Raw genomic sequence first — 12258 nt, forward strand, 5'->3', positions numbered from 1 at the left:
CAAGAACAAGAACAAGAACAAGAACAAGAACAAGAACAAGAACAAGAACAAGAACAAGAACAAGAACAAGAACAAGAACAAGAACAAGAACAAGAACAAGAACAAGAACAAGAACAAGAACAAGAACAAGAACAAGAACAAGAACAAGAACAAGAACAAGAACAAGAACAAGAACAAGAACAAGAACAAGAACAAGAACAAGAACAAGAACAAGAACAAGAACAAGAACAAGAACAAGAACAAGAACAAGAACAAGAACAAGAACAAGAACAAGAACAAGAACAAGAACAAGAACAAGAACAAGAACAAGAACAAGAACAAGAACAAGAACAAGAACAAGAACAAGAAAAGCAATATATTGATGGCAATCTGGTTCAACGAATGTGTCAACTCGAACTCTGAAATCCATTGCCGATACCTCAGCGATTCTGGGATCGGAATGGCATTTCACGATGCAGCATATCACAGCCACTCCAATACTGTTGATCACACAAAACTGAAACGTACAACGCTCGCCTCCCCCCACCCGACAACTGTGCATCTCCATCAATTGTGTATTTACTAACTTCCGCTCGCACAATCGAAACACAACTTTGCAGCTACGGGTGACACTACCACCACGTTCATCACCCCTGCCCTCTACCAGGCGGACAAGACAAATGGGTTTGCAGAAGGCAAGAAAGGAGAGAGCGAGAGAGAGCAACACTGGGACAGAAAAGTTTGTCAACTTCCCTTGCTGCGTTCCGGCAAACTGCAGCAATTTCCCCCCGGACCGGAGATGAAAGCGGATGTGGCGGTGGCTGATGGTTCCAGCGGCCAGGAAGGCAATACACACTAGGCAAGTGCGCGACTTTGCCGCTTGCCGTAAGCGGAAAGCGGATTCAAGTGAATTTGATTCACTGCTCAAGTTGTCCCAGCCCCCTGCCCCCAGCGGTTGGCGTCCCGGGCGGAACAAATAGGCTACGGGCGAGCGCAACAGACACGCCGGGCATTCGTGCGCCCCAAAACGCAAACAGAAGCAGCAGTTGTGGAGCAGCCACCGCTCCCATCGCAGCTGCAAACTACTGCATATTTTATTCATAAATCATCCGAGTGATGAGAATTTTATTTGTTGAAAAAATTTATCCCCCAAACGTGATTCAATTTGCATTTGCACGTGTGTGTGTGTGTGTGTGTACCGCGACTGTGTGGAGGAAACTCCTTCGTCCTGTGCGGGTGCTGGTGGCACGTGTCACATCCTGCGTCGGCTGTCGTCCGGTGTATCCCGGGAGTGTATGGTGTACCGTGCGGCACGTAAAAGATTTCCCCGCCGATCCCTCACATCCCCGTTCGACGCTTGTCGCGGTAAAGGTGAAAGAAACACAAGACGCGCCCGCCTGTACCCCTTTACACATGGGGGGGGGGCTAAGAACGCTCGGAACGGAAATCATCCACCATCAACTAAATCGTACCATCGTTCGTTCGCGTTTTTTGTTGCTTACATTGCCTGTCACCCGGGCGCGTTTGACGCGTCCCACCCGTCCCTTCCCGCAGACACGCACGGTGACATTGACGGACTGGCTGCTGTGGGGACACTGCCACTGTCTGTGGCGTTTACCGTACGAACGACGAACGACGCACGGGACGGAAATGGGCGACGGAATGATAAACTTTTTCGATTTGCCAGTCATTTCTAGCGCTCGTTTCCGGCGCTCTTCACGTATGTCTCGACTCGCCCAGTGCATAGGACGGGTGTCGGGTGTTTTTCCCTCCCTTGAAACCCGTTACCAACTCCAGATTTGATGCACAAATGCAGCGCAATAATCTTCAATTACTCACAACTTTAGATTAGAGATGCTGGTGTACCTTTTGCTCTGTCCAGGCAGCAATTCAATTAGCTCCTGTATGGGTCATTTTAACCGATCACCCTTTTTTCCCATCCAACCACATCAGTGATGTAGTAAGTAGCACTTTCAACATCCAAAAAAACATACACTCAAACCCTCATTCAAAAAAGCTCATCCAGCAATCGAATCCACCAATTCTTTCTTTCACTCTCAATAGTATGTACAACATCCACTGGCCGGCTGCTGCCGTTCTACCCTTCCCCCATTATCACGATAAGCAGCCTGCAGCATTGAACGACCAATGTTTACCGAAAAGGATTGGTGCAAATCAAAAGAACATGTGCACCGGACACCCGAACACACGGTACGAATGAGATATCCACATTGTAAATAAACTTAAAAGGACCCGTGCTTGGCGCTCGGTTTCGATTCACTGCGGGTTCAACCGTTTGCTCACCTCCTTACGACCGGGCACTACGACTGGAGGGGATGGTTATGGAGGAGGGGGGAGGGGGGTTCAAAATCCCACCGAAAGACAAATCTCCATATCAACTCCGAAGCGGAAAGTGCTCGATCCGGTACCTGAAACCAACCGAATTGAGTTCAATGTGCCACAAATCCATTCCCTCCGGGGAGGGGCAAATCGGTGGTCGACTTACCAGCGTTCGTACCGACAATGTTTTAATGATTACCCATGAGTAGTTTTCCCTCTGCTGCTGCTGCTGCTGCTGCTACTACTGCTGCCCTCGTTATCTTCTAAGTGGTAAAAATGGAACGTGCGAGGAATACGAACCATTCGGTTTGCTCTCCAGCTCCCACAAGACACACACACACACACACACAGGCACAGACAGGCGCGCACACTGACATGGAGTGGAACGGTTCCCGTACGACGTCTACATTGTGACACACAGCATCCATCAGGAGCGGTAAGGCGAGTCTTACCGGGTTGCCTTGCGGGAACCAATCGACAACAATCTGCCGGGACCCGGGGTAACTCAATTGCACTGTATGTGTGTGTGTGTGTATGTGTGTTTGTCCCCCGGCATGTGTACTGTGAGTGCCGAGAGGGAATAGCATATTCTATATTAAATCAAATATTTAGAAAACAACCGTTCCCTTTTCTTTCGCTCGTACTGGTACCACTGGGAGGACCCACTATCCTTCCTTCTAAGCTCCCTCTCTATCTCTATCTGTATCTCTCTCACTATACATATACTGCCAATCTGTCCACTTTGTAGTGAATCACCCAAGTCCAACGACACAGCCCGTTAACACCTTCTCGGCAAGTGCATTTACGCAGGCATTTTATTACCAGCTTCTGATGTCCTTCACACCCATCACGGGGACGATATCGATAGGGGACAAAGCTTGGCCCAGCCTTGCACATCCATTAGCATGACAAATTGATAGCAACACTGCATACATTCATCGCTCGGCACTGCTTCGAAGGGCTGTAAACAGCTCCACACACAAACACTCGTAGGAGATGGAGCACAAGTTGCACAGGTTTTAATGGCTAGATCAAGCACATTTCGACCGCACTCATTACACGGCACTAAGTGGTTTTCTCGTTTGATAAATGGGTGTACTGCCTGTGGGTGTGCTTTCCTTTGCCCATAAACATCTTCATTCGCACGCACCACCTGCCCCAAACCGCACCGGCACCAGTGGCGTTTCTGCCATCCTCTACCACGGTGGTCTGGCAGGTTCATTGAAATTCCAATCACAACACAACACATTCGGCACCGAAAGCGAAAAAGTCCGTCTCTCGAACGTCCTCCCAAAACTATCGGCAGCGTTGCCGGTCAGCCCAAAACTTCGCTTCGAAAAGCGATGGAAATCATTCCGCCCCTTCGTAGAACTCGGGCAAGCGTTCGTCTGCCCGTCTGCTTCTTTGATTCGCCGCCGGACCCATTCCCGCGCGGACAGTGACCGGTCCCGGGTGGTGCGCCAGCCTGTTGCGAACGTTGGGCCGGTGCGCTGCTCATCAGGCGGTAACGAGCCCGCGTACCGCTCGTAAAAATCACAAAAACATTGCGTTGTACAACACCACCACCTCTAGTCTAACAATGGAATCCTTTTGCGACTTGGTTATCAAAACAAAAAATCCCCTCACACATTTTTAAACCCACGCGTTCTGTTTAATGCGCCAAGCGCACATGCTTGCGTTATGTGTTTTTTTTTTGCGTTTGTTTTGCGTTTGTTTGTTTCAACCCCTAGCGCCCAGTGCTCTAATAACTCGTGCGCCAGGTTGCCCATAGTAACCGGGTAACTTTGGGATGAACGCACAATACACACATACCCCTCTGTGCTACTGTGGTAAGCCTTCCTTTGCACATTTACCTTACCGTTGTTGCGCTTCACTAGTGGTGGGAGCTCGAAATTGAAGCTACCCGATTCCCGATTCCGTGTTCGGAATCAATTCTGGAGCCGATTCCGATACTGGAATCGAATCCAAACCTGTAAACGATCCCAATTCGGGAGCGGATTTCGGAGCTGATTTAGATTCGGATTCGGCTTCGGAATCGGTGTAGGCTCTGGAATCGGAATCGACCCGGAACTCCGGAATCGGAATCAGAATTAACTCCGGAATTGGAATTATATCTAGAATTGAAAACAGAAGTTTCAGAAGCGGAATCAGTCCCGAAATTTCCATGATAATAGATCGTTAACAAGTAATTTGTATTCTGTGTGGCAATCAATACAATGGTAGCTACTTAGAACCGAAAAGCCTATTCTCATGGAGATGTTGAAACCTGCTCCATATCTGGAACCGATTGCAGAACCGATTCCAGAAAAGTGATTCCGGACCTACTATCCGGAATCGATACTTCATCGGAATCGATAATACTTCAGAGCTAACCGGAATCGATTCCGAAGAAACCACCACTACGCTACACAGCATCTGTTGAACGTGTGTGTGTGTTTGTGTGTGTGTGTGTGTGTGGGCGCCACAAAACAACAACAGAAAAACACCACGAATCAAGCGTAAATCGTCTGCCACGTCTGTGCCACGGTGAGATGAATGTTTTAAGCGTTTACACTACAACACTGTGTTGCGTTGCGAGTGTGGTTTACTATTTTGTCGGAGGCAGCCAGCAAACAACTGGGTTAAAAAGGCAGGCCAGATAAAAGCAGTCGTAAAACATCCACCCCAAAGGTTATATAAGTACAACAGCAATAAGGGTGGGGAATGTGGGCATGGTACATGTTTCTCCTTCCCAGAACATTGGAAGCCTCCCTCCCCCCTCCCTGTGTACTAACACTGCTGTGGTATATAGTTCTTTTCTTAGAACTGGTTCATCTTTGCTGAAGCCAGTTCGTGCCAGATCAGATTACTTGCCCGGTAGCGCCACAACTCACCACACATAAGCACACACACACACACAACTACTGGAAGGGTACTGGAACACGCAGGAAGTTTCTTCACCTGCCCACTCTGCCCCCTCCGGCAGTACGTGACTCCCACGACATCGATTAAAGTGATCTGCTGCCAGTGCGGTGAACCCGCAAGCAACCGAACAACAAGCACAACAACAAATGGACGGAAAACCCAGCCGGAAGCATGCGTTTGGGTGAAAGGAAACGACACCGCCAGTAAGCTCCCTAAAGATGAAATGAAGTATTCAACCGAAACCGTGTTCTACAGGAGAGCGAGAAAAGAAGTCCGTCCCCCATTCTTCATTAGTTTCCCAGGTCCACTACTACCTGGCGGTCTGTCTTTCGCATGCCGTCAAACAGCTCGGTAGGCTCGAGCCACTCGTAAAAGCATTACCGTAAATGGTGAAAATTATGCACGCTTTTCTTCCCACAAATGTCACCGCTTTCCTTAGTTTTGAAGGACGCTCTCCCGTAAACGCACTGGCGTTTGAGCGCCTTAAGGGTACGATCTTCAATAGTCTCGCAGCTTAGGGTGCAGCTTCGGTGGGTTGAAAAAGCCTTAACACCTTAACCACAAAGCCTTACAATCGCACACGCGGGTAGGTCGCTGCGTGTTGCTGTGCGCCTTCGGTGCGACAGAACGGTGAGCCTGTTTAATCCTGCACACTAAAGCCAACCGAAGTGCTACTGACAGCAAAAGTTTACGGTCTGGTGCATGATATGGTCGGGCCCCACCTTACCTCACCTCACCACATGTGTAATGAAGCGCAAACGACCCGTCATATATGGTTGCGGCACTCCCTGTCCTGGCCTGGGTTGTGACTCTACCGGGGGTGAAAGTATCGCGAGTAAGTCAAAAGCCAACGAAGGTAAACAGTGCAACGCCTTTAACCTGCTTTTACACGCTGCGTTGGTTTACGTTCGAGAAGATTTCACACAGTTGATGGCACACAGTTTATTGGCGAAGGGTCGCGAAACAGACGCTGCTAGAAGCTGATGCATCTAAGGATCATACGTTCGTATTAGGAGTTCTTCATTAAGTGAAGTGCTTCATGTCCGGCATTTTGTGGAGCATATTGTTACATGTTTCTCCGAAAAAAGTGCAAGGAATCTCCAAGGATTACCAAGCATTAAACAGCGCATAGAACGTAACCTTTCTTCTCTTTCCAGTACCACTAATTTCCCTAATTTTCACCACAAGCTCGCATACCGAGCATGTCAATCAGTGGTACAAATCCGCTTTACCCAACCGAAACCTCTGTCCACCGTTCTGAGCCAACACAAATATGACACCGTATGATATGCTGGTTGGCCAGTGCTGCTAAAACCGCGAACACACGGTGACGACCTCGCGTGTATCTGCAGCTCACCACCATCAGCCACCACCTCATACGGGGACTCCACTGGGGAGTCAATTAAAATGCAAATGAGTAACCGAATAAAATTCCTCGCAATCAGCGCAAACTTCCCGACCGAACCGACCGGTTGGGCAAAGCGGGCAACCTCCTGGCGGGCCAATCCTAATTCATTAAAGTGCCCGGTAACAACCGGTACCGTGGGGTTGTCCGTACCTGCGTACCTGGGAGAGCTCATTCATTAGGTCGGATGGTTTTTGTTTTTGCTACGATGAAGTTGAATCTGCAGAACAGACGAGCGGTCGAGAATTATCGCTTGTTGCACACGGCATGATCACAAACACACAAACACATACGTACGGTAGGGTTACAGAGCATGGTAAAGAAAAATCTGCAAAGAAACCAATTTTTTTTTGGCGCGAGTCACTCACTGATGAGTGGAGAAATAAGATACTTTACATATCGCATACCTTTAGGCGCTTTGCTAGCATAAAAGCATACTTTCGGGCGTAAATTATTAAATTTTCCCCGATTTGCTCATTTCTCATGATGAAAGCGCCTAAATGTAGGCAGATTTTACTAATTTACTAACAGATATTAAACATCCATAGTTATTGCCATGCTAATTAAGAAAGATATAACATAAATTAACGGTTAAAATGGTTCTAACTTCCAGGACAACTTCCTACGGCTTCAACGGATTAATCGGTAATTAATACTCTGGATGGAAGCTACTATTAATATACTGCACTCCTTTTAATATTAAGCTATTTTCTAATTACTTCAGAAAATCCCTTTAAACATTATCCCGCAACAATCACAACCTTCACAAAGCAATCCCACGCACTTGCAATGCTTGCCAGAGGTGAAACAATGTGCCACTTCATACCCAGAAGCAATTAACTAACAGTACGGTACGGTCTAATGACTGTGAATGAAAGAAATTCATTTTCCTTATGGACGACCATAAAACAATCACGAACACTCAATTAATTAGCATCAATTGCAAGACATCCTTTCCCCTTGCCGGTGCACACAGCGCCGCCCAAGGCACCAGTCAGCCGTAAGATGCTGTCAGCTCACGAGAAGCTGCGCTCTATATCTTTGCACGCGGGAGTGATGGGATGCTGCTGCTCTATGCAAACGATAAAATGGATTTTGTTTTAATTGGCAAACGCTTAATGGAACTATCTCCATCATTGTGGATTTCCATTTACCCTGACCCGCTGCTGCGAAGATAGCTCAACAATCTACCACTTTAGCGACAACCCACAAGCTGCGCTGGGGGTGGTGAACTTGCAGCAAAACCACTCACAGTGTTGATAGTAGTTTGAAGATCAACGGAATAAAAAATATATTGCTTATATCCCGAACTATCTATATTCTCCTTACAAATCGATCAGTTGCAGTGCCAAACTTTTACTTCATTTTTATTAGTTCTACGAAACTGGGGAAGAATCGTTATGACACAATTTCCTTTCGACAACTTTCACCTCCTTGCTCCCACTTTTCTGTCCCGCATCTCCCATCGAGTGGTCATAGTTCAATCATTCGCCTACCCAATTCCCCATTCCAGCTCGAGAGCGTTATCGACTGGTACTTGCCCGGCGGGCCCCCAAAGAGACGGAGAGAAAAATATTTATTCAAAAAGTTACCGCAACAATCATCTCTGCTCGTGGCAGAAGTACCACGAATCGGTGGCATCGGTGCACTTTGGTCGCACTTTTGCACTTAATCTTGAAGAGTTTACTTTCCGCAAAAGGGTCCGCAAGAAATCGGTCCCCGAGTCCATCACACCGGACAGACGATACGGGCCCAGCTCAGCTACCGATTGTTCGGCGGCCAATGTTTCCACCCGATAAACTTAGTTAAGAAAACTTTGCCTGTTTCGATGCACACATACACATTGTCGGGGGTCGTCGGTTCGTCGATCGTATTCTCTTGCTTGGACACACTTTGATTGCAATTTGACAACTTTCTGCTCAAATGGTTTTGTGACAACCACGGACCAAGGAGGGGGAAGCAGAAACAATCACGATCGTAACTCAGTTTGATGAACAGTTTCCGTTTTGGTGGTGCAGTGAAATTTCATTACAGCTTAGCCGAGCAATCTTTGTCGAAGGAAACCTGGATTCAGATTCTAAGTTCCAAAACTGATTTCACACACGTTTTATATGGTTTAAAACATTGTTTCTCTTTACATTTAATTTCAAATCCCTAGCAATTCTAAACTCTCCCCTTCTCTACACGCAACTAACGGACCATTTAAATTTTCCCGCGGTTCATCAAACGTCATTCGTAGCCGGCACTTTTGACATTTCCCCTTTTTGACGGCGGAGATTGTGTTGATAACAACAACAAATCGCATTTTCGTTCTCGTTTGCCGTATCAGTACACTGCATTTATCAATTATTTTATCAATTGTCCACAATTATCACGCTCACCCGTTCTGTTCGAAGTCTTTTCGGTGTTTCAACGTCAAGGCTTAGCTTGTACTCCAGTAAGTACCTTCTTCACAGTTCGCACTCTCTGCAGTAGAAGTAACTTGCGCATTTCCCTCCCCAATCACAGCGATGACGGCGATTTCCCTTATCTCGTCCACGAAATGCTTCGGTGGATTGCAAAAGATTTACTCGCACCAGTCGAAGGAGCTGGCGTGCGAGATGAAGTTTGCCGTCTTCCTGCCGGCTGCCGCCGAGGACCGCCGGCTCCCGGTACTCTACTGGCTGTCCGGGCTCACCTGCAACGAGACGAACTTCATACAGAAGGCGGGCGCACAGCGGTACGCCACCGAGCACAATCTGATCGTCGTCTGTCCGGACACGTCGCCCCGCAACGTGAACCTCCCAGGGGAGGACGATTCGTGGGATTTCGGATCCGGTGCCGGGTTCTACGTCGATGCGACGCAGGAACCGTGGAGCAAACACTACCGCATGTTCAGCTACGTCACGCAGGAACTGATCGAGCTGATCAACGGCAACTTCCCGACGGTGGCCAACAAGATGAGCATCGCCGGTCACAGCATGGGCGGGCATGGGGCACTGATCTGTGCGCTGAAAAACCCGGGCCTCTACAAATCGGTGTCCGCGTTCGCGCCCATCAGCAACCCTACCAGGTGCCCGTGGGGCGAGAAAGCGTTCGGCGGCTATCTGGGCATGGACAGCAAGGAGGAGTGGAAAAGCTGGGACGCTAGCGAGCTGGTCGCCGGTTACAATGGGCCACCGCTGGAGCTGTACCTCGATCAGGGTTCGGAGGATAGCTTCCTGAAGGATGGGCAGCTGCTGCCCCAAAACCTGGTCGATGCGTGCCGTGCCGCGCAGGTGCCGTGCGTGTTGAACATGCGGGAAGGGTACGACCACAGCTACTTCTACGTTGCGTCCTTCATCGGCGAACACATTGCGTACCATGCGCGCCATCTGCAGTGAGGGCCATGGGTTTGTGCAAAACAACAACAGCAAAAAAACGACTGCAACACGATTGGAGTGAAGCAATAAACGGTTTGTTTTTGAATTTTATTCATCTTTCCGTGTGATACGCTCCCTTTCATCGGTGAACGGTCATTTCTTCGGTGGCCCTCGCAGCTCGTGCCAGTAGCCGACAAAGTGTTCCCTCAGGGGCCACACGTTTTGGCTACCGAAGTGGCACCAAAACAGCCCAAACAGTGCCCCACCGAGATGGGCGGCGTGGTCAAAGATCCTCCAGCCCAGCAACACACCCGCCAGATCGATGCCCATTATAACCTTTATGGCCTGTCAAGACAAAAGAAAAAGAGCTTTCAGTTCAACCCGCTTCACTCTACTCTCACGCCCATCCCTCCGAAAGTCGTACTTACAGCGCCTGCCGAAAATGTGTACATCGGAAGGAACAGTATGCTAAGCTGCGTGTCCGGATACTGGCTGCACACGTACGCCAGTATGCCCATGATTGCGCCGGACGCACCGAGCGACAGGCCCGGCTGCCGGGTGACCGTTTTGAACACGTGGCTCGCGAACGACGCAATCACGCCGGCACTCAGATAAACGCCCAGAAACTGCTCCCGGCCCAGCGTGGCGACGGCGGCATGCGAGAAGCTGTGCAGCACGTACATATTGGCCAGGATGTGAAACAGCGAGTAATGGCTGAAGGTGGACAGAAACATGGGCCAGCAAACTGCTTCTGCAAATGTAGGAATACAACGACACAGTTAGCACCCAATCTGCGAAAATCGAGCAAAGCGAGACACGCCTTACTTGCGGCCGGGTTGGAGGCGAAATATTTCACCATCGTCGGGGCAAGGCTCGGTATCCGCCACAGCCCGTACACGATCACGTTCAGCGCACAGATCGGTGCAAATATCCGCTCGCCCGGAGACAGCTTATTCCACCAACCGGTCAAATCCTTGCGCCACTGCTCCATCTCCTGCCGCTGGTGTTTCATGCGCTCTTTGAACCAATTGACGCTCAGCTTGCTTCGCAGTGCCTGCATTGCACGCGATCGAATCGTTTCGTACTCCCAGATGGAAACCCCTATGAAGCTTCCGGTGGAGAACTAGCGAAGGAATGCACATAGAATAAAAAGCGTCCTTATCGGTGGCAGGCGAACCTTCTTACCGCGGCAGTAAACAGCAGCGAGCGCCATATCTTCGAAGGATCGATGTAGCCCGACTCAACCACCATCCCTTGCACTTCCGTCGGTACGATAGTTTCCCGCGGGGCGAACGATTCCGTGCGCGTGTTGTTCCTCGCATTTCTGCTGTACCGTGCGATGGTTAGCTGTCGGTCGGTTCCACTCCGGGCGAGGCATTGTCGTGTGTGGGGCAGGAAGCTTGATCTGCAAAAGAGTGCCGGGTTAGTTGTAACGGAAGTGAATGTGATCGTTTCGCTGGGCAGCGTGGCTTCTTTACCTGAGCACCGCCGGTCCCGTCCGACAAATCAACACCGATAGAAGTGGCATGGCCGCTGTTTCGTTGATACAATCTTCACTCTGTGTTGCTGCCGGGTAGTGCAGTCATATTTTACCACAACATTTGCACTTAATCGCGTGTGCAATCCGAGGGGAATATTACACAAGATTTCGTTATTTTTTTCCTTCCGGGATTTGTTTTCGCTGCCTTTGAGGCCACAACAACAATCAGCTGTCAGGCGGTTACGATTCGATAGTTTGCCGGGCTGGACCATCAATTCACAACACTGATGATAATGGTAGCATTTTCAGAAGCACCTAGCAAATGTTTCTGAAATAATCATTTTTCTTCAAACCCCTTGCGTAAATTGTTCCGTTTTGTGTAGTTGGGAAGAATAAATTTGCAATAATAAAGATTTATTACGCATTACCCTTTGTGGTTCTCTTGACCCCAGATTCCCGTACCTTGTTGACGTCAAATCGTCATTTGACAGCTGAACGCCTCCCTTTCGATAAAACAGGAGGTGAGCTCATACCGTCCACTTCCAACCGATTTTGACAGGCATCCTCCATCCTTTCCTCAGAAACAAAAATGCAAATTTGTAAATTCAAATCCTTCTATTTAATTCCGTTAATTCTATTGCTCATCTAAAACTGTGTGTATTGAACTATTTACTTCCCAAATTTACACATATTCAAAACTATTGACCGCATGCTTCTGCCACACCAACCAGACCGCCTACTGTCAAACGATGCACCCATTTTTTCTGCGCAATCACTTGACAGCCCATCGCCGACACGTACCTGGGCCA

At 48.8% G+C, this 12258-nt stretch overlaps 2 protein-coding genes across 2 annotated transcripts; one reads left to right on the forward strand and one right to left on the reverse strand.

The window, feature by feature from the left end:
* Nucleotides 1-8887: 8887 nt before the first annotated feature.
* LOC120898253 (S-formylglutathione hydrolase) lies at nucleotides 8888-10084 on the forward strand. The gene is made up of 2 exons (XM_040303819.1): nucleotides 8888-9065; nucleotides 9137-10084. Exon 2 carries the CDS (start codon nucleotides 9139-9141, stop codon nucleotides 9988-9990), a length of 852 nt encoding a protein of 283 aa, XP_040159753.1. The 5' UTR covers nucleotides 8888-9065; nucleotides 9137-9138; the 3' UTR covers nucleotides 9991-10084.
* LOC120898252 (presenilins-associated rhomboid-like protein, mitochondrial) lies at nucleotides 10043-11880 on the reverse strand. Its single transcript, XM_040303818.1, has 5 exons — nucleotides 11448-11880; nucleotides 11155-11374; nucleotides 10795-11092; nucleotides 10398-10720; nucleotides 10043-10314 (listed from the first exon to the last, which is right to left on the reverse strand). The coding sequence occupies exons 1-5, from the start codon at nucleotides 11495-11497 to the stop codon at nucleotides 10123-10125; spliced, it is 1083 nt and encodes a 360-aa protein (XP_040159752.1). The 5' UTR covers nucleotides 11498-11880; the 3' UTR covers nucleotides 10043-10122.
* Nucleotides 11881-12258: the final 378 nt, after the last annotated feature.

Source organism: Anopheles arabiensis, chromosome 2 (genome assembly GCF_016920715.1).
Source record: "Anopheles arabiensis isolate DONGOLA chromosome 2, AaraD3, whole genome shotgun sequence".
In the NCBI taxonomy this organism is placed as follows: Eukaryota; Metazoa; Arthropoda; class Insecta; order Diptera; family Culicidae; genus Anopheles; species Anopheles arabiensis.

Coding starts and splice junctions, on each gene's coding strand:
- LOC120898253 (XM_040303819.1), top strand. CDS start 9,139: ATGACGGCGATTTCCCTTATCTCGTCCACGAAATGCTTCGGTGGATTG.
- LOC120898252 (XM_040303818.1), bottom strand. CDS start 11,497: ATGCCACTTCTATCGGTGTTGATTTGTCGGACGGGACCGGCGGTGCTC. Junction 11,375..11,447: donor ACGGGACCGGCGGTGCTCAG/GTAAAGAAGCCA, acceptor ACTCTTTTGCAG/ATCAAGCTTCCTGCCCCACA. Junction 10,315..10,397: donor ACACATTTTCGGCAGGCGCT/GTAAGTACGACT, acceptor TTGTCTTGACAG/GCCATAAAGGTTATAATGGG.